Here is a 25,215-nt window from a genome sequence, read left to right on the forward strand (position 1 = left end):
GAGACTATAAATACCAGTCAGACAGGTTAGTAAAGTGCAGTCTGAGACTATAAATACCAATCAGATGGGTTAGAAGTAAATATGGCAAATGCATCTTTGAAAATGTTACTGCCAGTCATTAAGTTTGGCAATTTGACTGAAAGTGCTTACAGTTTTCAAAACACTTGAATATTTTGTGTCGCTTCTTATGAATATTATATGCAACTTTATTAAGTTGGTTATAGACGTCCTTTCTTCTCGACAGGCAACTGCAGTGCTGGGTACTACTGTAATGGTACCAGTGCAGTCCCCAACCAGTATGTGTGTCCGGAGGGCAGCTACTGCATTGTGGGAACTTCTGTCCCAGAACCTTGCCCTGCTGGAACATTCGCCAACAAGACCGGAACATCCATGGTTGATGATTGCCTCAACTGCACAGGAGGCATGTTCTGTCAAGGTGAGAACCACTGTTCTGCTGACACAAGGAGAGTCAGTATCTGTCCTCCATTGTCAGACCACTGGCTTGTCAGACTACTGGCTTGTTTTGTGGGCTTGGGGTCTTTCCATGTCATTGATATCTTCATTTGATTGATGCATTTGTGAGTTAGAGACTTGTCCCATGCCTGAGGAACTCTATTTCAGAAAAATGAACCATCCTAGCTAACTTCTATTTAAGAGACTCATGGCACCACAGTTTGGTATGTGAGGCACTGTCTTCATTTCCAGACCTCAACTTGAGACAACAGAATGATTGATCTCTGAGAACTTTTTACAAAATCATCTGTTTCTAAGGGTCAGACATTAAATCAGTAATCTTGAGAATCTTGAGGTTTGTAACCCACTGTTTTCGCACTGAGCTACCGGGGCAGGTGATGAGAAGTTGTTCAGTGTATCTTGTCATGACTCATGCTGCATGTCGTTTTTCTCACTCACGCTTTGAGCAAATTCCTTTTATACTGCGACACACTATATTGTTTCACTATAAGGTATGTCAATGTCCGGTATTTCTTACATTTAGATGGTTCATAAGTTGGATCAAACACGCCTCCTCAGTTTTCATTGAAAATGGAAAACCTTGACCTCTGGCTTTCCCTCGCTCGCGGATTTACATTTTTAACCAAAACCTTGGAGCCATGCTTTATCCTATACATAAAACCGCCATTTTTCAACCAGATCATTTTCCTCCTAGGTCCTGGTGACATCCGACCAACAGACTTCTGTGACCCTGGTTTCTACTGCCCCGAGAGCCAGACCACTCCCACTCCCTCTGACCTGGTGTGTTGGAAGGGTCACTACTGTGAGGTGGGGTCATCCATCCCCACCATGTGCCCTGGGGGGGCCTACCAACCCAGCTATGGAGCAAGCACCTGTCTGCCCTGTCCCGAGGGATTCTTCTGCAACATGGCTACCGGAAATGTCACCTACATTGATGGTGAGTGGTACCAGTGCTGTGATATAGTCTACTCTAGATTTCACCTTCCCAAGGGACAAGAACTAAAGATATTCACCAATGATATTTATCAATGAGACTGGAATCAACTTTGTAATCTGATATCTGACTGTTACGGAGAAATGGATTGTCCATGCTGCCATAGCTTATTGCCAAGAATTTGTCCCTTATCTATGAGGATCCACAATTTATGGGTTTGAATACCAGATTCAACATGATGATGTGATATTTGGTAATTCAGCATCTGTGCTTGTTGTTTTCACTTACCGGTACATCATAGCCTACATTACTCACTCATTTGTTACATCTGATGTTTGTATTCAGTCAACATTGGGGAACTGCTGATCCTGCTCCTGGGGTTCTAATTGTATATGGGTTGTCTCCTGGCTGTTTTCCTTGCTCCCCCTGTACTTGGGGTCCTGATTGTGTCTATGTTGTCTCCTGGCTGTTTTCCTTGCTCCCCCTGTACTTGGGGTCCTGATTGTGTCTATGTTGTCTCCAGGCCACCCTGCAGTTTTCCCTGCCCCTTGTCCCCGCGGCTTCTACTGCCCCGAGGGAACCGACGCCTCCCAGACGTACCCCTGCCCAGTGGGGACATACGGCCCGGATGAGTACTACAGCCATGAAGGCAACTGCACAGACTGCACCTCCGGCTACTACTGTGAAAGGACCGGCCTGTCCACACCCACTGGGGAGTGCTACGCCGGCTACTACTGCACTGGAGGAGCTTCTTCACCAACTCCCATCTACGATAAGGTAAAAAACATAACTTTAATTTACAATATACCATACACCATACACTGTATACTTGTCTAAACATCAATAGGGGGCACGGATGGCCAAGTCAGTTATGGCTCCACCATTCGCTGTGCAGAGTTGCATCCCTTGGGCATGTCAGAAAGCTGTGATTGTTCAATCCCGTTCACCCAGATTATATTTCCAGGTTTGTCAGCACCATACCCATGCTTTTGCTTTCACCAAAGTGGTAAACGTCTGAGACCTGCATCACTTCATGCTTTCCTCCCACTATTTAGCTGACATGTTGTGATATAACTTGAATATTTTTCAAAGTGGCTATAAATCCAACTCAATCTCTATAAACATCAATATATAATGATATCGTGCCAGAGTTAGAAATTGGCACTAGTCCTATAGTCCTTGCCAAGCTGTCCAATAGTTAAGGTGTCATAAGGACAAATAGAAGTCCTTTTTAAGGGTTTTGCTTTATGTTATCATTATAAGGACAAGTGGACTAAAACTGTTAGTTTCTAATGCAATCGTACTTGTATGATGGCATGAAGCATTGCAGTGCATTGATCCTTTGAACAATTTTACTGGTTTGGGGGAGAAAGGTGCAAAAATACTCCTCAGTAAGTGCGTTGATAGTTATAAATAGGGAGGGAGTTCTTTATGCTGGGTATTCCAACAGACATACATTTTCAGCCATTCTCATTTGATTTTACAGATTGATGAAACCCAGGTTGCCAACTTCACAGGCAATGATGTATGCCCAGTAGGCTACTTCTGTACCAACGGCACCAGCTACCCCCAGCCCTGCCCCCTGGGAACGTTCTCCACCCAGAAGGAGGTGACCGGCCCCGAGGGCTGTGAGAAGTGCTGGCCAGGCAGATACTGCAACCAGAAGGCCTACGTCATCAGCTCTGAAGCCCCCAAATGCCATGCAGGGTGGGTGAATGTGTTGTGCTAGGTTTATTTGTAATGTTTGATGTTGGACCTTTTAAACGTGTGGCAGCCAAATGGTCGGATTGCCTGGACTCAGTATGCAGAGTTGTATTCTTTACAAATTTGGTTCTTTGAAATATTCTGTTGTTTACCATATGAGTATACAATAATGGTATCGTTAATTGGCTTGAATGTCTTAAAGATATGCTGAAGAAGAAAGAAATGTATTTTCGTTCATTTGTTCACACTTTAGATTGCCTAAATCAATACAGTTAGTCAACTAAAATAGAGTTAGTGTTGGGTATCTACATTCCAAAATGTTTATTTTTCATAATATATTTAGGTTGCGGGTCATGTTCATATGAGATATACTTGAATTTCATTCCTCCATATCGGGGCCCATATTTTTTTTTTGAGGGGTGGCCCCATATCTGAAAATACCTGGAATGTCATTAGCTACAACTGTGCCAAGTTCCATGCTTTTATCACAAAGTGATGATTTTTTTATGAAACAGTTGCACTATTGGGGTCATTGTGGATTTGAATCACAGAATAGCCTACACTATGGTACTTATTTTGTCAGTGTTATGCCTGTGCTTCTGGATTATGCCAAAGTGGCATTGGCCTAGCTACACCTTGAGGGACTTCCTAAGCTGCATAATGCTGTGATAATATTGAAATACTGTTCAAAAGCAACTCACTCATTCACTCCATTCCATGAGGTTTTACTGGCCATAATTCACTCACTCTCTCATTCACTCAATCACATAGTTTATGCCTGCGGTGGAGATGCCTAAGGGTTAAGGCATTCACTTGTCACATCTTGGTTGAAATCCCCATATTGGTACAGTGTCTGAACCCATTTCTGGTTCCCCCCAGCCAACATAGCTGGAATATTATCTGAAGCAGAATAAGACACTACTACTCACTTTTTCACCTGTTTCAGCTTCATCTGTATCGGCGGCAGCACCATCCCTGAGCCGACGGATGGCGTCCAGGGTTACCTGTGTCCTGCTGGCTTCTACTGTGAGGAGGGAGCTGTCACTGAAGTGGGTTGTTCTATCGGAAGTTTCCAGCCCAGCCTGGGTCAGCACAACTGCACCCTGTGTCCAGCGGGTCAGATGTGTCCACGCAGCAACATGTCCATCAGTGAACCCTGCAAGATGGGTGAGTGTTCTCACAGGTAGTTGTAGACCATGGTATTAACTGATTCATGGTAACTCTTGGCAACATGTCCATCAGTGAACCCTGCAAGATGGGTGAGTGTTCTCACAAGTAGTTGTAGACCATGGTATTAACTGATTCATGGTAACTCTTGGCAACATGTCCATCAGTGAACCCTGCAAGATGGGTGAGTGTTCTCACAAGTAGTTGTAGACCGTGGTATTAACTGATTCATGGTAACTCTTGGCAACATGTCCATCAGCGAACCCTGCAAGATGGGTGAGTGTTCTCACAAGTAGTTGTAGACCATGGTATTAACTGATTCATGGTAACTCTTGGCAACATGTCCATCAGTGAACCCTGCAAGATGGGTGAGTGTTCTCACAAGTAGTTGTAGACCATGGTATTAACTGATTCATGGTAACTCTTGGCAACATGTCCATCAGTGAACCCTGCAAGAAGGGTGCTTGCACAGGTAGTTGTAGATTTTGGTAACAGTTGATTCATCTCTCAGCATCATTTCTTCAGATAAGAATAGGTTCCCGGTCCTCCATGCTTGTCTTACCTTTCCTGTTGTGTAAAATAACAAACACTTTTATGCTTTAGTCGCGAGGAATGATTTTCAATATATCAAACCTCATATGTTCGTAGTTATCTTTTAGTTTTACTATGTGCATTTATTTCATCTTTTTGTTCCATATAACAAATTACAAACACAAATAATATGTTTTCATAATGATCATGATAAATAAAGGATTTTGGTGGGTGCTTGATGTATTATGGAAGAAGTTGTCATTGGTCGTAATGAAGGGTCCCATGTGTCTCGAGGACACGTATGATGAAGACTGTTAACATGTACATGTCACTGTCTCTTGTTTACAGGCTACTACTGTCCTTTTGGGTCCTTGGCTCAGCCGTGTCCCCCAGGGACTTACAACAACAAGACGGAGATGTTCGCCGAGTCTCACTGTATCGACTGTCCCCCTGGGCACTACTGTGCTGGCAACGGCAATATAGACCCTTCAGGTACACCACCTCAGTCTTTGGAAGCCACTACTTCCTGCCCTTGTACGGGGTTTCTACAGTGAAACCTTCTCTTTCATTTACTCTCAGGGCATGTCAATAATGTACTGAGCTGTCAGGAGATCTGGACAAGTCAAGTTCCAATATTCAACTCTTGTGCTGATAAGAATTCCACTTGGACCGTAATGTTATTCCATGTTATCATCCAAAACTTGCTTCCAAGGATATATCACTAAAATGAAATTGCATCACAGTGACATCATCAGTTACCATGACGTCACAGTAAATGGGTACAACTAATCTTTCTGCCACTGAAGCTGGTTAGCTAAACATTTTACTCCTAAGACACTGGTTACTACTGTTAAAAAATGTTTTAATAAGATGGAAGAACGATTTTGGATGTTAAATAGAATCTGAACCAAGTGTCTTTTGATATCAAATATATCCACACTTGTCAATAACAGTTAAAAATTCCTCCGCAAGACTCAGAGTTAAGACTTTCAACTAGTGCTGATATATTTGGTATCATAAGACATGAGGGTAAGAGTCACTATATGTTTTCAGGGTTCCACTGTATTAAATATCTGAAAGTCTGGGCAATGCATGTTTTTAAAAGGGATCAAAGTGCAACTAATGTTATTATTTCTATTGTTTAACATCCCAGCTCTAAAACGTTTGGGATGTTTATTGATAGTATGGTTATTACTATTTCATTGAATCACCTGCATGATCCTATTCCAGGTGAGTGTGAAGCTGGGTACTACTGTGAAGGTGGCGCCAACAGCAGCGTGCCGACGCCTACACCGACCTACCAGAACAACGGGGTGTGTCCAGCGGGTCACTACTGCCCCCAGGGGACGACCATGAGGATCCGATGTCCGGCAGGAACCATCAGAAACACCACAGGTCAGTCGCAGCTTTCTTATACTTGGTGACCAGATATATCTTTCACAACATGAAGATAAAATTGGTGGTGATTCCACAAACCAACTTGGCTGTTATTTATGAGCCCAAAAGGCATTATTAGGTGGTTCTCAAAATTTGTGTATTAGTACCAATGGATAAAGAGGATATCAAACTCACAAGATTTTTCAACGATGGCTGTGTTCTTGTGTTCTGTACGCCGAGCAAATAGAATATATTTATGATAATTACAAGCAGGTTCAAACTTGTAAATATGATGTTTGTTAAAATATTTATCAATCTTGAAAGTTTTTGTGAACAGTTGTAAATGTTTTTAGGTACTTGTAAATGTTAGTAAATGATATCAGGAAGATTGTTATTTTGTTCTTATTATTTAGGAGTGAAGTCACAAAATGACATAAATATTAATAATGTTTCCATGCTACAGCCATGAACGTATGCTATGTGTACCTCCCATGCTCTAGGTGGCGGTGCTGCCTCTGACTGCCGACCCTGCCCAGGTGGCTTCTACTGCGAGTCCGAGGGCCAGACGGAAGTGTCTGGCATCTGTGCCACAGGCTACTACTGCCCATCAAACGACACTACCCTTGTGCCAAACCCGACCAGCTTCGTGTGTCCCGTGGGCTACTTCTGTCTCGCAGGATCTGCAGCCCCAACGCCCTGTCCGGCTGGTCAGTACCAGCTGAATGAAGGCCAGGACTTCTGTGACCCATGTCCGGCTGGGTCCTACTGTCAGAGCTCGGTGTCCGGGGAACGCAAAGACTGTCCCGAGTACCACTACTGTCCAGAAGGTAGGGAAGTATTGTGTGAAATACTTGAATTCATTCTTCTGTAACGTTTGATAAATTTCCATATACCCATAGTCCTTATGGGATATTAAGATAACTGATACACATGACATGTTTCTTGGTGAAGGTAATATAGACAATGTTTGATGTTTTCTCCCCATGTTTAGGCACTGCATACCCAATACCTTGTGGCAACGGCACCTTCACCTACGACAACATGACGAAACTAAGGTCACAGAGCGACTGTCTGGCGTGTGAAACAGGACAATATTGCAGGTACTGTATTCCCTTCCCTACTTCCCTGAAGATCCGGGGCAGAATAGGTCTTCAGCAACCCATGCTTGCCGTTAAAGGCGACTATGCTTGTCGTAAAAGGCGACTAATGGGATCGGGTGGTCAGGCTCGCTGACTTGGTTGATGCATGTCAGCATATCCCAATTGCGTGGATCGATGCTCATGATGTCAATCACTGGATTGTCTGGTCCAGTCTTGATTATTTTCAAACTGCCATCATATAATAATATGTGATGAGGAGGTCTGTGATAGTTATATCAAACTATTGAATGATTTGGGCGATTAAATGCTGATGATGCAATTTGCATTATCATGAATGTGTGGAAGGACAATCTGTGTGGAGTATTTCATTCAAGGAAGAAAAATGGGAACAGAAGCAGTTTCCAAAATACCTGCCTGCTGCCAGCACATACCTGGCAACACTCCTGTCAGGATATCAATACCTGCCTGCTGCCAGCACATGCCTGGTACCACTCCTGTCAGGATATCAATACCTGCCTGGTAACACTCCTGTCAGGATATCAATACCTGCCTGCTGCCAGCACATGCCTGGTAACAATACTGTCAGGATTGTCAGCTATATTTACAGCTGAATCCATTATCGACAGTATCCTTGCCCATTGTGTTACATATGACAGTAAAATGTTCATGTTCTGAAACATACATTTTGGTTCCAGGAATGGCCAGCTCTATGGCAACTGTACAGCAGGGTACTACTGCAAGTCTGGCTCCCCTAAGACCATGCCCAACGAAACCCTAGACTATGATGCCTGTGTGTCCGATGATCCTTGTGCTGGCTTCTGTCCACGGGGGTTTTACTGCCTTGAGGGGACGCTGTACCCAACACCCTGCCCAGCAGACACCTACAGAGACACCGTTGGCGCTGCCCAAGAGAATGACTGTGCACCATGTCCTGCTGGCTTCCTGTGTCCCGAAGGTAAGACCTCATAGAATATATTCTCAGCATTGGGATTCCACAACAGAATAGTCCCCCAGTTCCCAATGCTTGTCATAATAGCTAACTGATTCAATCAGTTAAGGCTTTCTCTGAAATTTATCTAAGCAAATCTGTAAGTTTACCAGTTCTAATTAATATGGTCATTGTTATCTGTCAAATTTGAATAATTAATTAATGGAATGTGTCTGCATCAATCTTTCCAAACAGTCATCAAAATTACTCTTAAAAGCTGTTAAGAAATAGCTTTGGTTAAATTAGTAAAACTTTCAAGTACATTTTTCAATAAAACTTACCTGAAATTAACATGAAACATGTTTTTCCCAATTTAGGTTCTGCTGACCCAGATCCCTGCCCCATCGGCTTCTACTGCACCCTGGGTAACGGAACAACACCTTGTCCTCGCCTCACGTTCCGCAACATCACTGGGGCAAAGGTCATTACGGAGTGTTTCCCATGTCCAGCAGGATTCTGGTGCAACCATACAGGTAGATGGCGGAGACTGTTGTTATCTTCGTTGATAGGACAGGCAACCCCAGATTCAAATCCCTTTCTCACTTTGTCTTTGACAGCATCAATTCCTTAAATGTGCACACAATGTCAAGCCTATCACAGGTGCCACAGGGGGAGTATTGTCACTATTGTTGTGAAACTAGACTTTCAATACCATTTCTCAAATTATGGCAATGATATTCCTGTTTTATATAAATGTGTATCTATTTACATATAATGTTTACAGAACATAACTGGTATGATCTCATTAAAATCAAATCTTAGTGGAACAGGAAGTTGACATTAGTCACAACTTCCATTTCAGACTTCGCTTTAAAAAATATTTTGACAGTCCTCGATTCAAATTTGAAAAGTGAACAAAAGAAAATTCTTGAATATCAAATAGATGTCTGATATGTTAGTACTTCCCATGTGCAATGGAAGGTCTCTTCTTTTTCAAATGTTTTATCGAACAGCTTGTCTGGAATCCCCCATATTAACCTTTACATCTCATATGCGACGCTCTGATTGGTCGGATGAAATCTCATTCGGATGGAACCTGTTATTGGATGTCCTAGCTCAGATCTGTGTGTAGTGGTAGAGAGCACTAAGATCTTATTTTAATAATTTAGTAAGATGTTTCACTTACCTAATTCAGCATTGCCTGGTCCAAACTTTGGCAGATTGAACACTACCAGAGCCTATATTTCCCGCTTTCAACCGTTGTATTTGCTTTGCAGGCATGGCTAATTATTCCGACTACCTTTGTCCCCCTGGTTTCTTCTGTCTGGAGGGAGACGAGCCTCGCCTGTGTCCAGCTGGCCGCATGAAAGCTCTGCCAGGTGTCGACGCTCCAGAGAACTGCGACCAGTGCCGAGCAGGCTACTATTGCCCCAATGACACGTCCAACACGATGGGCATCCCCTGCAGGGAGACATACGAATGTCCAGAGGGAGCTTCTATTGAGATTGACTGCCGACCTGGTCACTATTGTAATGGAACAACTGGACTGCCTCCCCTGTGTTGGCCCGGCTTCTACTGCCCCGCCGGAACCGACACCCCCATCCTGTGCGAGTACCCGTACTACTGCCCCGAAGGAAGCAACATGACCTTAACGTGTCCTCTTGGTCACATGGCAGAGATTCACACAGGAATCAGATACGACTATTCCCGATCTTGTCGCATCTGTCCTGCAGGCTACTACGGCAACTATACAGACAGACGTCAGTGTGACCTGTGTCCAGGTGGCTACTACTGCCCAATAGGAACAGGCCATGGCACAACCAACCCCTGCCCAATAGGATCCTACTGCCCACCAGGATCTGCTCAACCTACCCCATGTCCGACGGGAATGTACGGCAAGCTGTCTAGAGCTGACGAGTATGGTGACTGTGTTCCTTGCCCCATGAACACCTACAACAATCTCCTGGGTCAGAAGGCGTGTCGACCCTGTGGGAGTTCCTCCACGGCTGCTGTGGGTAGTGCAGAATGTACTTGTAACGGCCTGTACAGATCCTTCCAGGAGTCGGATGGGTCCTGTGTGTGTCTCTCAGGCTTCATCTACTACAATGAAGTTGACAGACAGAACTCTCTGAGCAATGGTAATGAGGACTGTCAGCAGATTGTTGATGGCCGGTGCTCCCAGTACGAAACCCGTCAAGCCAATACCAGACAGTGTGTGACTCCAGAGTCATATGACTGCAGCACTTCCTGTCCCGACAGTAATGGAGTGTTCCATGTAGACCTTGGAAGGTTAGTAGTACTGGATATATAGGACATTCCATCAACCACTGTTTGAAACTATCACTTCATTGTAAAGGGACTGTCAGTTTATCATTACTCAGGAGAGATATTAAACTTATTTCACTGATAGATATCTCACTTACAAGTATATGGTGAAATATAATACAATAATAAAGTACTTGACTCAGATATGAAAATGGAATGGCATGCATAATATTTCAAAGATAATTATCCTATACTGTTGGAAAATATGCAAAGAAATTATAAAAATCCACATAATTTTGTGTGATGTTGCAGATGTCAGTGTAACGTGTACACAGACTCGGATGAGATCTGTAACCAGCAGTGTCGGCAGGATACATCACCAACTGTAACTGGGGAACTCACGGCAGAAGGCTACATTCAAGTCTCCATCGTTGACCCCTTGTCTGGAAACGTCACCATCACGGTAAGTCTATTTAAAGACAGGGTTTATCTAGACCTGCTCAGAGGCCAATATTCGGCCCCAAGTTTGCAGCTAATGTCATTTAAAATTCCCAAATTTGAATTATTTGCAGCCTCTTCGGGACACATACGGGCCCCTGGAGACAAGTGTTGGTCCAAAGACAATAATTGTTGCTACCATCTTCGCCGACCGAGTGACAGCATCCTTGTTCCGTGACTCGTCCGAGGCTGCAGATCTGTTCAGTGAGTTCACAGACCATTACATCCAGATATATGTGACACTCTAGTTTGTTTACATTTGTATGTTATGAAAGTAACAGCATTATTGCAATACTACTGCAATAGTGGTACAACTCAGAATAAATCATCATTCCCCAATTAATTTTGAGTTGCATGCATACAATTATTTACACAGGAAAATTTTCAAAACCTCAATAGCATAACAACACTCTTCATAATTACCCAATATATCCACTAGGGCTAGGACAGGTAACTCGGGTACTCGGGTCAAATTGGTCCTGAATTGGACCCAGGTTACCACACGACTACCTGGACCCATTGTTAGTCAAATGATATATTGTTTAAATACAAAAACAATAAAAGTCTCTTTAGTTGCATTTCTTTCTGACTATGCGTGCATTGTTTCTGACTTTTATACGTTTGAGTAAAGATATTTATCTTCAGTCAACTTCAGTGTATGCAGGATCTGATCATTTATGTGTGTATGTAAAAAGCATTCGCCAAAGCTCCGGGGAAAAAATCCCCAATCGGACATTATGTACCCCACTCTTGAGACCTACAGTGGGTACCTGGGTAGGGTCGGGTAAAGGGGGAGTACCCGGGTTGTAAATTTGGACTCCCAGCCCTAGTATCTACACCAAGTTGCATACCAATATATCCTTGCCCAGTAAAGGATAAGGATGTTCACACTGATACACCAAACTGATGTACAGTCAAGTCCTGTTAATCCAACATGGCTGGTTGCATATGATTATGTCGGACAAATTAGTATGTCGGGGTAAACGAAATTAAGTAGTACCAAGGTTCGTAGGTCATAGTTCGCGAAAGGTTCGTCTGACGTGACCTGTAATGGGATATCCTCAGCGATAGTGAGAACTTTTATCTGATTTTAATGAGATTGATTGTAATCTAAGCATGTGATTAATCGTGTTTTCTTTATTTAAAGCATTAATTGTTTATTGTTAAGAAAAGTTTATCTCTGAAGCTTTCTAATATGCAGCTACCAGCCAACACGTCTCGCATCAAAACATTGGCTGTGTACTCGCGGGCAAATAACCACGAAGTACGCTTATCACTGTGTCGGATTAACGAGACTGATTAATGAGTTTTTTTGTAATTCCTTGCAAATTAGGTGTGTTGGAGTCGGAGTGTGAGACTGTCTGATTAACGGGTCTAAATAGCATTGATTTCATCGGTTCCCATCATTAGTGTTGGATAAAGCCGATTGTCGGATTAATGAGTGTCGGATTAACAAGACTTGACTGTATATGTGAAGTGTGTAAGTATCCCTGTGAAACATTGAGTAGTATACTATACCCAACATTACACATAAATTGCAGAGGATGTTAACCAGGTTGCTACATATTTATAATCATGATGATACTCTTCCAGAAACACCACAGGAGGTGCTTGCTGGCACTACTTCCAGCAGAAGACGTCTCCTAGCAACCACTGTCCCAACCAATCAGATCTCTAACCCAGCAATCTGTCTGGAACTGGATGACATGGTGATGTTTAAGATCTGGCTGAATGACACTGACCGCACCAAGAGCCACTACCCGGTGTACCAGAAGGACCATCTCTACAACACCAACCCCACCTTTGACTACGGCGCCTTCACGCAGATGGCCAGTCTGGTCACCAACACTAATGTCACGGTCACTACTTTCGCCCATGTCTTCACTGAGGCTGGGATATTTGTGTTCAGTGATTCACAGGAACCAGACAGGTCAGCGCCATGACTGAATCAAGAGACCCACATTTGATATTCATGAGTGCCTGGCATTTTTGTCAGAGACACTAAATTTTCAAAATTCAGTACTTTCAGGACATCTTTTTAAACATAAAAACTGGTTTAGCTGTTCCTTGCCAAATGTCTTGTATATTCAAGGTTTTAACTAGAGCTGGAATGGGTAACTCGTGTATTTGGGTCGGCTGGGTCCTGAATAGGACAGGGGTACCCATAGGACTAGCCAGACTCATGGTTAGTCACGTGATATACTGTTTAATGACAATAGCAATAAAACTCCATGGTTACACCACAAGTCACTAATGTTCGCATTTCTTTCTGACAGTGCACACATTCCTTCTGACTTTTGTGTGTCTGAGTAAAGATAAAACTTCAGCTTCAGTGTATGCATGGTCAGATTGTTTTATACGTGTATGTAAATAGTTTTTCCAGGGCTGTGGTAAAGAATTCCTGTTTGGACAATTTGTTCGCAACTCCCTGTCGGGTGGGGTACGCAAGTAGTATAGTTGGACTCATCCCAGGCATCCCAGGCATTGTTTTATCACTCAACTGCTTCTGATTACAGTGAGATTATCATCACAGTGAAGGCTGCTGGCACCACCTGTCCCAATGGCGTGTCTCGCATCCTGCCGTCAACGCCAGCCAACATCGCAGCTATGGGGGTGTACAAGCAGAGCGTTGCCAACGAGGCACCCGACTGGGGACTCATCATTGGTCTCATCGCTTTTTTCGGAGCATGTGTGGTGCTCCTGATTGTGGCTGTGCTGGTGTGGAAACCGAGGGACTCGATTATCTATCCCATGAAACACTGGAAGCCCAAATATCGCAGCCTGGGAGCACCACCTCCCGTGCCATCTTATATGCGGTATGATGTGGATCACTGGCCAGAGAAGTAAGAAAAAGTCTACACTGAAACCTCATTAACTTAAGTCAGAGGGGCGGTTGGGTAGCCTAGTGGTTAAAGCATTCCCTCGTCACGCTGAAGCCCCGGGTTGGATTCCCGACATGGGTACAATGTGTGAGGCCCATTTCTGGTGTCCCCCGCCATGATATTGCTGGAATATTGCTAAAAGCGGCGTAAAACCATACTCACTCACTCATCTTAAGTCAGGGGCATCACAATAAGCTGTGTAGAGTTGTGTCCCTTTGGCATGCCAGGAACCTATGATCATGGGTTTGAAGCCCAGATTCACCCTGTTGTTTCTTGGTTTGTCATCTCCAAGGTCATGCTTCACCAAGGTGGTAAACCACCGTTAACTTGTTTTTTGTTGCTAACCCAATATAAATGCCAGCAAAGGTTCCAAAAGTTTTCAACTCTCCTTCCACATAAAACTGACATTCTGTGATATAGCTGAAATATTGTTCAAAGTGGATTTAAACCAAAATCACTCACTCACCCGAATAAATATAGGTCCTGATTGGCAATATCATCAATCCAATTTTCTAGATTCACATGACTTAAACTTAATAAGAGCTCACTGTAGTTGAGGAAATTCATCAAATATCTTGTGTCAGTTTATTATGCTTACAATGTATCTCTTTGTATTATCATATACAAAATATAACAATGTGTTTTCTGGATAAAGGACATTTTATGAGAAGATCTGGTTAGGATATCACATTTTTTATATATTCAGCAATACTTCAATCATATAAAAATGTCAAAGTACAAACTGTGAAAATCTTTTGAAACTTTTGTTCTGTTTGTATTTTACATGCATTTCCTGTGTTGGCATTTGGATTGTATTCTGAAAACTGTTCCAGGTGTGGTGGTGGTCATCTTGGACCCCGACCAAGTGGAGATGGAGCTGAAATTTCTTCAGGATCTTCAGTGGGTAAGGTCATACTGGAATTGGAATGCCGTCAAACATTTGTCATGTATGTTTATGACCATGCACAAAAGTGTAACATGGGATAAGTTGCAACCTGTTCAATACCTAATCTTCTTGTCTAGATTTCCGCAAAGACCATGAACTGGAGGACTTTAATGTCCGGGTTCTGTACGACAAGCTTGAGGACCAGAACCTTCATATGGCATCACAGTTGGCACGGCAACAAGAGGACCTGAGAGGATTCTACAGCCGAATCTCTGCCCAAAATGATGAACTGAAGAAACTCCTAAACAACCTTGACCCAGACAAACTGTCCGATCTCGAACGTCGCCAACAGAATCGTGGAGGCAGAATGGAGAGAGAAGGACTACAGCAGGGTGCCAGTGATGGCCCCACTGTGGTCAACGCTAACATCAACATGGGAAGCCACAACAAATATAAATTTGGTAAGAAGTTGAATACATATGTAGAACAATTAATAATAGTTCAATTGTAATGAAAGTGACAAGCATCAACAGTTCAATCACAGACATCGTCTATTGTTTGTAAATGTATGAAGACAGTGGTCTTTCTGTTCACTCACCATGCAGAAGTCTTCAGTTCCTTTAACCAGCCCAGTCATCTGATGTGCCGTATTTCGCTGTGCAGCGTTGCATCCCTTGGGCATGCCAGAACTTTATGATCATGGGTTCAAATCCTGGTTCACCCTGATTATGGTTCTAATTTTGTCAGCACTATACCCATGCTTGTGGGTTTCACCAAAGTGGTAAACGCCTAAAACCTACATTACTTCGGGCTTACCTCCAAATAAGCTGAACTGCTGTGATATTACTGGAATACTGTTCTAAGTGTTGTGAAACTCACTCATTCTAAGCAATGATATTGCTCTAAGCACTAGCATGCCTCTACCTGTAACATGAAACTAGCCACAGTTGATTAAGGTGCAGATCTTCCTGTAGATTTGTCAGTAGATTCCAGGATTGTATTGGTTGTTGGTTCAAGTTTGATTAACCTTGATTCACCTTGATTATGATCCTTGGGTTGTCAGCACCCTACCCAGTCTGTTTTCTCCCCCAATAAGCTGACATGCACTGACCAACTGGAGTGGAACCCATCTCTCATTCACTGACTGTTTGATTCCAGGCCACACACGTGAGTCTGAGCTGATGTCGGCTCTGCAGCTGCTTCTGGACAAGCTCAACTCGGGCAACATCCCGATGTCACGGGAGATGTGGGAGAGGATGCAGCGAGGCGAGGCAGGGGACTCCACTTCAAAGTTCAACATCAACAGAACAGGAGGAGCACAGGTACCTAGCACAATCTGGAGTGAAGCATGCAAAGCCTTGAGTGCTTGGGGGTGTTTGGGTAGTCAAATAGTTAAAGAATTCACTTGGAGCACCGAAGGTCTAGGTTGGATTCTCCTCATGGGTACTATGTGTGAAGGCTATTTCTGGTGTCCCTGACATGGCATGCCTGGAATATGGCTAAAAGTGGTGTAAAATCATACTCACTCACCCATGAAGGAACAGTTCTAAGTTGAGTGACTGCTTTCTATTGTCTTTCTCAGATGCTTAATAGGATTACAGTTTCTGTTGGGTAGCTTCGTGGTTAAAGTGTTTGCTCATCAAATGGATGACCTGAGTTTCTACACATGGGTAGAATGTGTGATGCCCATTTTCAGTGTCTCATGCTGGACCTCGACTGGAATATTCTCCTTTCAGAAAAAAACACACAAATAAGTATTCACTCAATTTGTTTGTACTTGTATGTAGGATTTGATGCTGAAATAACAATCAAGTATGGTTTTAGGTCATGTTTAGCAAATTAGTTTCACCATTAGAAATCCCAACAAATGTCTAAATCATTATCTATGTGTTTGTGCAGACGACTCAGGATCAGGCGGAACTGCTGCGGCGCCAGAATGGTGAGAAGATGGAGCTGGAGCGTGACCTTGAGAAGGATGAGAAGGAAGCTCTAGACAACATTCTGCAGGACCAGGACGCCAAGAGACGTGGCATCATGGACGGCCTCAGCCAGGCGCTGGCGGTCAAGCTGCAGGGTCAGTGCTTGTATTCGACCATTGTCACTGAATCAGGTTCAGAACATCTGTCTGTGAAATTAGGCTTTGGATTTGACTTGGTCACTGAAACTTTCATGGCAATCACAATTTTGCTTTGTCTGATTATAGCACAATACCATCATTAACAAGAAAGGGTAGCTTGCACTTTGAAATATGTTTGTGAAGATATTCCTTTCCCTATAGGTGATCTGAAGGACTCGGAGGTCAAGGACATCCTGTCAAACCATGATCGTGACCTAGAGGCTGCACTGGCTACCCACAACAAGGAAAGGGACAGATACTTGGATGGTCTTCGCCACAAACTTGCCGAGAGGCGTAAACAGAGGGAAAGCATGCTCAGAGAAAAGCATCAGAGGGAGGTAGGTTGTCCTTGTGTGGCATGGTAGGTTCCAGATTGTCTGAGGTACTGCAACATGTTGTGGAGACCTGTTTCCCTACAGTTTCCCGAGGATCTACTTGAATATGTTCTGATTTCCTTTATTATGATACTGGGTCTTGAAAATATGAAATCCCTCCAAACCTGCATCACTATTTGGACTTTCTCACTCATAAATGTGACTTCATGTCAATGAACATCCATCACTGCTGTATTAAACCCAAATCCCTCAACCATTGCATTAGAAGTTACATGCTATCCAAGTTTAACCCTTTTTTTGAAGTCCTGAATTTGTGTGCTAGAAATCTCATCCTTGGGTCTGGTGATGTCATATATATCATTCTCCAGTTTGAAACTCAAGTGTTTTTACATCATCATTCTTAGGAAAAGGGCTCTGAAAAATTGGGAATTAATTATCAAAATAATTATCAATGACCTGATTCTGATCCTCATTCTCATCTATGTCCTTAAGGCAGAGCAAGCTGGCTTGCCAAAGCCTGTAGATGGTGCAGATGACCTTGACATTAAACTGAAGACAGAACAAGAGTTGATGAACACACTTCATTCGGAGGAGATGGCTGGATCGGCCAAGTCTGAGTCTGATGCTGTGCCGGCCATCTCTGACATACATCGAAAGAAGATGTCAAAGGGAATTAAGCAAAAACTTGTAAGTGTTTCATAAGTTTCCACTGGATGATATTGCATCTTCTGTATTTATTTATTAAAATGTGTGGTTTGTATATCCCTTACAAATAAGAACTGTTCCAAATAACAACAAAGATATTACATATTCCCATTTATTTGGATCATGATGTATCAAATCAGAAGTTCATAGACAAAAGCTGTTTACCTATTTTCATATAAAAAAACAATTTATGAAAAAGATGGATATCATTTGCCTGCAGAAATCTATTTTTGATTTTCAACTTGACATCCTGTGTAGAAATCACTGGGAGATGAGAAGCTGGTGCAGGAGGAGCTGGTTGACCGTCTGCTGCAGTCCCAGCTGGAGCAGGAGGCACAGCTGCAACAGAAGATGAGGAACTGGCAACAGCAGCAGATAGAAACTACCCGGAGGAAGATGGCAGATCGGCGCAGACAGAGACTTAACAATCTGAGAGACAAACAAGAAAGAGAAATGGCTGAGGTGAAATATGTTATAAATAATATCTTGTTCATTGAGGATGTGAATGTTGGTAATAAATCTTAGACAGTATGGATACCATCTTCTTGTCATCCATATCACTCTCGGAATGTTTGTTCCATGAATTTCAATCATAAGATACATCTACATATGAATTCAAGGATGTGTCAGAATGTATATGTTTGAAGTTTTACCTTCTTCCCACTGCAGCTGTCAACCAAGGTGATCCAAGGTGGCAACCCAGAGCAACTGGACCGCCTGAAGAAGTCCCTGGATGAACAGCATCGCCAGGAGCGTGAGGCTGCAGAAGCAGAACTGGATGCCCAGGAGAATGAGCAGATCAGACAAGCTACACTAGCCATAGATGAAGACCACACAGTCTCACTCAAAGACATTCACAGAGACATTTTGAAACAGGTGTGTTAGCAGAACCTTTGACTTTGAACCCAGATCGTGAGGAACGTTTTTCATTTTCATGTTTCAATTACTGGTAGCATGATGAAACAAATCTCAGTAAATGAATGCTAGAAAGGAAAAAAGAGGAAATAGAGAGGTCAAGTCAACTAGAGGGTTGTGTGGCAAGTACTATTGTGAATAAGATGCTTAGATTCATGACAGCAGGAATCCAGTGGAGGCAGGATCATCACATCACACTTGGGCAAGCCTATTGGTGTAGACATGCTGGGGAGCATTGTTTTCATGATCATTACTGACAATGTTTTCTACTTGTAGATCAACAAGCATACACTGCCAGGTCAGGAGCTGGCTGTCCAGAGGATGCTGGAGGACTACAAGCAGGAACTGGCATCCCTGGACATGGAGATGACCAGCGAGAAGAACAGGCAGCTCAGTGACATACAGGTGGGTGGGACGTGGGGTGTGGGGGACCCTGAGATGACCAGCGGGAAGAACAGGCAGCTCAGTGACATACAGGTGGGTGGGGTGTGGGGGGACCCTGAGATGACCAGCGAGAAGAACAGGCAGCTCAGTGACATACAGGTGGGTGGGACGTGGGGTGTGGGGGACCCTGAGATGACCAGCGGGAAGAACAGGCAGCTCAGTGACATACAGGTGACATACAAGATGTATTTTGTTTCAAATGTTACAGATTTATTACCATTCACCAATCACTTTATCACAATGCCAATTTTTGAAGTAATAAGACAGTGTTAGTGTCTATATCAAGTACCATGTGGAGTTCCTCTTACAACACATTGCTACATTGCATTATGTCTGAACAAGGAGGGTATTCAGTATGACACACTGTACTTCTTGCAGGCGAGAATAGCCACAAGACGTGCTCGTCGGTTGAGGGATGCACAGAGAAGAATGGAGGAGAGTGCAGCCCAGAAGTTTGTAGAGGAGCAGACACTCCAGATGAAGCAAGCCGGCTCGGGGACGGGAGAGACACCTGGAGCTGACCTCCATCACATGCCAGAGGTCAAGTATGGAGAGTCCATCCAGGAACAGGCACTCAAGAAGGAACAGGTGAATACAAGTTGACACGTTACTGGACTTGGTTATTACCAGCATTAATAATACCAGAGTGGCAAAGGTTAAGTTATTATCCTTCTTTCTTATTCCTATCAGCTCATATATAGTTAGTGATCAGTGCCATTGTATACGTATTTGAATGGTTAAGAACTCATTAAAAAAATACCTATCCAAAATTCTGAATTTAGGTCATTCATTGCTCGATGCAATGTGAAGCCCATCTGTGGTGATTCCTGCCATGATATGGATGGCATACTGCTAAACTGCAAAACATCCAATCACTGTTTTTATGAAATGTGAATTCTGTGTATTGATGCTAATGGTGTGTTTCCCCAGCAACGGGCCAAGGAGGAGCTGCGGAAGCGGCAGAAGCAGGATCGTGAGCAGCTGGGAACCAAGTTAGAACAAGAAGCAACAGGCCAGGAGCAGGACCTGAGGAACAACCTCGACTCGGAGAGGGAGAAGATCCTCCATGAGAGGAAGAACAAGCTGGCAGCCGAGGCAGCTGCTCGGTCGGATCTGAGTCAAGAACAACTTGCTGCAGTGAGTACATTCAAGTTCACCTGTGTATATGGCCATCCTGCCATCCTGAGTGGAGTATGAAGTTCAGATCTCTGTGTATATGGCCATCCTCCCATGTAAATACATTCTAGTTCTGATATGTGCTACGACCATCTTGCCATAGTGAGTTCATTTACACATGTATGTGAACTGACATACACTCACACGTAGTTGCTTGTGCATCTGTATGCCACTGGGCTTTCCTGGTCCACACAGTTGCACTTATTGCTGACTCAGTTAGTACTGTCTGATCTGTACAAGCTTCCATACAGATGTGGGTATCTTTGTCAGAAGGAGTTGGATTTAGAATATAGAGTACTTTATCATACAAATCTGGTTCCCACAGGAGATATCGCTTGGGTGAGATCAAGCTGTATCTACATTGTACATTCGCTGCAATGAAATTACATCACAATGCTTTGCAGACCATTGTGACATCATTGGTTACCATGACGTCAGAATCAAATGAATCACTAATGGCTCTGTTACTGAAGCTGTTAGCAATACTTTTTACACTTAAGACACTGCTTATTACTGTCTACAAACTGAAAAAGTTTGAAGAATGATGTTGGATGATAAATAAAAGTGTCTTTTGATATCAAATATATCAACACTCATTGATAAAAGTGGAAAAAAACATTTCCACTTTTATCAACTCATGTTGATATATTTGATATTAAAAGGCACTCGGTCAAGATTCCCTGTCTCTGTTATGTATCTTATAAGCCGTCTGCTCCAATGTTCCAGCTTTCAGCCTCACACCAGCAAGAATCTATTGTAAAGTACTGTCTATCTTATGTGTGATGTAAGCCATCTGCTATGTTCCAGCTGCTAGCCTCACACCAGCAGGAGTTGGACGACCTGGCAGACCGCCTGGACACAGAGCGTGACCGCCAACAGCTTGCAATGAGGGAGAAGATGGCACACAGACGTAAGCGTAAGATGGATCAGCTGAGACGCAAACAGGAGGCGGAGATGACCCAAGAGATGCTGGAACAGAAGAAGGAAGTGGATGAGATCAAACTGAAACAGGTACATGAGGAACAGCCTCCACACGTGGACAATGAGATGGGGGAGTTGTGACTGTCCCCAGTCCATGTTAAAGTATATAAATAATAACAGTCATAGTTCTGTGATAGCTCCGTGGAACAAGAGCTTGTTCCCACTGGCACACAGCTGTTATGGTACTACTGCCATACTCTGGAACCCTGTTGCTCTATGTACACTCTAGGTTTATTATGTTCAGGGCTGCATATTGGTCAAGTACTATGGAGAAATATTTCACAATAGGTCAGCAATTGGTAATATTTAACTGCCATTCAGTTTTACTTGATTGCAAATATGTGAAAAATATTACTGCTGGGAAAACAATTGTCCTATTACTGTTGGTATCACCCACAGGCGAAGGCTGTAGAGCAGAAGGCAATCGAGGAGGGAATCCGCCAGAATGGTCAAGAGGACAGTGACAAGGTCATCAAGGCTGTTCTTGCCAACAGACATGCCCAGGTGGGTGGTTCAGGTGATGCTGGGCACACCCTATGAAACTTGGATGAGAATAGGTTTCAGAACTCTATTGCTTGTCTCAAGAGGTGGCAAAATTGGATTTTATGGTCAATCTCTGTGACATGCTCATTTGTGAAGGTCAACAACGATGTCCCAACCAACAGGCATGTTCACGCTTGTAGGTCATCAAGGCTGTCCTAGCCAACAGGCATGCTCAGGTCTTTTAGGTCATCAAGGCTGTCCTGGCCAACAGGCATGTTCACGCTTGTAGGTCATCAAGGCTGTCCTAGCCAACAGGCATGCTCAGGTCTTTTAGGTCATCAAGGCTGTCCTGGCCAACAGGCATGTTCAGGTCTTTTAGGTCATCAAGGCTGTCCTGGCCAACAGGCATCTTCAGGTCGTGTAGGTCATCAAGGCTGTCCTGGCCAACAGGCATGCTCAGGTCTTTTAGGTCATCAAGGCTGTCCTAGCCAACAGGCATGCTCAGGTCAATTAGGTCATCAAGGCTGTCCTGGCCAACAGGCATGTTCAGGTCGTGTAGGTCATCATGGCTGTCGGAGCCAACAGGCATGTTCACGCTTGTAGGTCATCAAGGCTGTCCTAGCCAACAGGCATGTTCAGGTCTTTTAGGTCATCAAGGCTGTCCTGGCCAACAGGCATGTTCAGGTCTTTTAGGTCATCAAGGCTGTCCTGGCCAACAGGCATGTTCAGGTCTTTTAGGTCATCAAGGCTGTCCTGGCCAACAGGCATGTTCAGGTCTTTTAGGTCATCAAGGCTGTCCTAGCCAACAGGCATGTTCAGGTCTTTTAGGTCATCAAGGCTGTCCTGGCCAACAGGCATGTTCAGGTCTTTTAGGTCATCAAGGCTGTCCTGGCCAACAGGCATGTTCAGGTCGTGTAGGTCATCATGGCTGTCGGAGCCAACAGGCATGTTCAGGTCTTTTAGGTCATCAAGGCTGTCCTACCCAACAGGCATGCTCAGGTCGTGTAGGTCATCATGGCTGTCCGAGCCAACAGGCATGTTCAGGTCTTTTAGGTCATCAAGGCTGTCCTAGCCAACAGGCATGCTCAGGTCGTGTAGGTCATCATGGCTGTCCGAGCCAACAGGCATGTTCAGGTCTTTTAGGTCATCAAGGCTGTCCTAGCCAACAGGCACGCTCAGGTCTTGTAGGTCATCATGGCTGTCCGAGCCAACAGGCATGCTCAGATTTTTAGGTATTTACAGCATATATTCAAAAGTTTTAAACTTCAGAACCTGATGTCTGGCGTTGCCATTATTTGCATGAATATCACAGATGATATCAGTTGTTCATTTCATATATTTACAATTCAGTGATGTATTCCTAGCATAGTTGATAGCTATAAGAATCAATGCTAGAAGTACAAGATTTGTTTTATTTGTGTTTCTACTCATCATGCTTCACTCAATCCTGATCGTAAGGGGACTGCCTCCATGGTCAAGTGGATAAAGTGTCTGCCCAGAGAGTGGAAGTTTGGTGGTTTGATCCTCTGGCCTCTACATGCCAAAAGACGCTTAATGATAGTACTTTGAAGTCATTATGCTGTGTCTGAGTTGGGATTTGATGTTGAACTGCTCCATGGCATCTCTGTTGCCTAACATTATAAAACTGGCATTCGTCTGGGCTAGCACTAGCTCCGTGGTCTAGTGGTAGAGCACCCGCCCTGAGAGCGGAAGGTCCAGGGTTCGATTCCCGGCTGTGTCATACGAAAAAGTTGTTAAAAGATGGTACTTGTTGTTACCCTGTCTGGCGCTCGGCAGTAAGGGGCTAAAACAAGGGCTGGTCGGCTCGGAGTCAGTATACTGTGTCTGAGTGGGGTATTCATGTTAAACTGCGGCATGGTATCTCAGTGAGCTAGCACTATAAATCGGCATCAGTCTAGTACAAACACACACGTACATGCACGTCGCTATATAAGTGCAATAATCTTGGATGGGACGTTGAACCCCATTTCACCTCACATCACCTCGTCTGGGCTAGTAGAAGCAGTCACACACCAACACTTGCTTGCACATCCCAACGTAAGTTACATAATCTTGAACACATCATTAAACCCCATTACCTCACCTCTCTTGTTCATATAGGAGGACAATGGTGCATGGTTACATTGACTCACTGTGCAGAGTTGTGGTCCTTTGCTACCAGGATCCACTGATTCTGGGTTCGAATCACAGACTAACCCTGATAATGATCCCTATTGGCTATATGTGTGTTCATGGTTTCCTTGGTAACTGAGCACTTTGGGCCTTCCTTGCATCAAACAACTGACTTGAAATACTACTTTAATTGTGTAACCCTTAATTCACGTGCCACAATACATGTTTTATCAATTGTTATGTTTTAGGAGCTGCGTGACTTGGAGAGTCAGTTTGATGCCAAGAAGAAGGTGATAGTTGATGGGGCACTTAGCAAGCTACATGACAAGTACGACAACGAGAGGGATGCCATGTTGAAACGACACCAGGACGAGCTCCATGAGCTTCAGGTATGCTTTCCTGTAAACATTCTAGTAATGGCACCTGTTGTTAGGTTTGTGAAGCCCCTTTGTGCCTCATGCAGTGTGTGAGTGACATTACGGAAAACCCACTCTCGCAAGCAAACACAGAAATGAAAAAAAAAATTATTGATAAAAAACACCAGGGATGAGAAATAAATATATGTCAGATAGGGCTGGGACGGGTAACTCGGGTACTCGGGTCGGGTGGGTACTGAGTAGACTTGTCCCAGCCCCAATGTTGGATTTTTAAAATCAAACTCACTCTCACTGATGATGTATCGGAAATTGTCAGTGCTTAAAGCCATGCATGCTCGTAGCCACTCCCCACACTTGTGTGTATATAGCAGTAGTCATGAAACCAGATCACAGATGATGAGGCAGTCTGTTCATAATCTCACTTGGCTTGAAGATGTGTTACATTATAGCCTTTGGGTCTATTTCAAAATGAAATCCAAATGTTAGGTGTATAACCATTTGTCTCCTGCATTGTTTAGAATCAAGGACTTGGCCCCCAGGAGCTACAGGACCGTCGAGCTGATTTACTGAATCGCCAACAGATGGAGTTGTCTGACCTTGACCGCCGATTGGCAGCAGATGAGAAAGAGATTGAACGCGGAGCTCTTGCAGACTGGGAGGTGCAGTTTGCCCGGGCACAGCTTGACCTGAAAGAGAAGCACTACAAGGTAGAATCAGCTATATGTATATAGTAAAAATGTTGCAGAGCCAGTAAAAAATATCATTTAAATCCTGAAATTGTTACAGTATCATGTTCTTTTTGTG

At 43.7% G+C, this 25,215-nt stretch overlaps 1 protein-coding gene across 2 annotated transcripts in view; it reads left to right on the forward strand.

Moving 5' to 3' along the window:
* The window catches only part of LOC124131564, a 139,033-nt gene that overhangs the window by 107,250 nt on the left and 6,568 nt on the right, over positions 1–25,215 (forward strand). For both annotated transcript variants that reach the window (XM_046494915.2, XM_048397868.1), the window contains 31 exons: positions 245–436; positions 1,169–1,411; positions 1,932–2,185; positions 2,895–3,115; positions 4,059–4,279; positions 5,159–5,302; positions 6,041–6,205; positions 6,688–7,014; positions 7,179–7,287; positions 7,983–8,242; positions 8,593–8,748; positions 9,493–10,504; positions 10,793–10,943; positions 11,053–11,182; positions 12,572–12,908; positions 13,495–13,821; positions 14,694–14,764; positions 14,884–15,207; positions 15,905–16,068; positions 16,646–16,820; positions 17,025–17,200; positions 17,690–17,884; positions 18,161–18,364; positions 18,572–18,778; positions 19,094–19,222; positions 19,640–19,849; positions 20,192–20,398; positions 21,245–21,448; positions 21,818–21,922; positions 24,283–24,423; positions 24,930–25,118. In XM_046494915.2, coding sequence (XP_046350871.2) covers positions 245–436; positions 1,169–1,411; positions 1,932–2,185; positions 2,895–3,115; positions 4,059–4,279; positions 5,159–5,302; positions 6,041–6,205; positions 6,688–7,014; positions 7,179–7,287; positions 7,983–8,242; positions 8,593–8,748; positions 9,493–10,504; positions 10,793–10,943; positions 11,053–11,182; positions 12,572–12,908; positions 13,495–13,821; positions 14,694–14,764; positions 14,884–15,207; positions 15,905–16,068; positions 16,646–16,820; positions 17,025–17,200; positions 17,690–17,884; positions 18,161–18,364; positions 18,572–18,778; positions 19,094–19,222; positions 19,640–19,849; positions 20,192–20,398; positions 21,245–21,448; positions 21,818–21,922; positions 24,283–24,423; positions 24,930–25,118 — 6,950 coding nt within the window. The remainder of the gene's footprint in view (positions 1–244; positions 437–1,168; positions 1,412–1,931; positions 2,186–2,894; positions 3,116–4,058; positions 4,280–5,158; positions 5,303–6,040; positions 6,206–6,687; positions 7,015–7,178; positions 7,288–7,982; positions 8,243–8,592; positions 8,749–9,492; positions 10,505–10,792; positions 10,944–11,052; positions 11,183–12,571; positions 12,909–13,494; positions 13,822–14,693; positions 14,765–14,883; positions 15,208–15,904; positions 16,069–16,645; positions 16,821–17,024; positions 17,201–17,689; positions 17,885–18,160; positions 18,365–18,571; positions 18,779–19,093; positions 19,223–19,639; positions 19,850–20,191; positions 20,399–21,244; positions 21,449–21,817; positions 21,923–24,282; positions 24,424–24,929; positions 25,119–25,215) is intronic.

This window comes from Haliotis rufescens, unplaced genomic scaffold, assembly GCF_023055435.1.
Source record: "Haliotis rufescens isolate VD_foot unplaced genomic scaffold, xgHalRufe1.0.p SCAF_1, whole genome shotgun sequence".
In the NCBI taxonomy this organism is placed as follows: domain Eukaryota; kingdom Metazoa; phylum Mollusca; class Gastropoda; order Lepetellida; family Haliotidae; genus Haliotis; species Haliotis rufescens.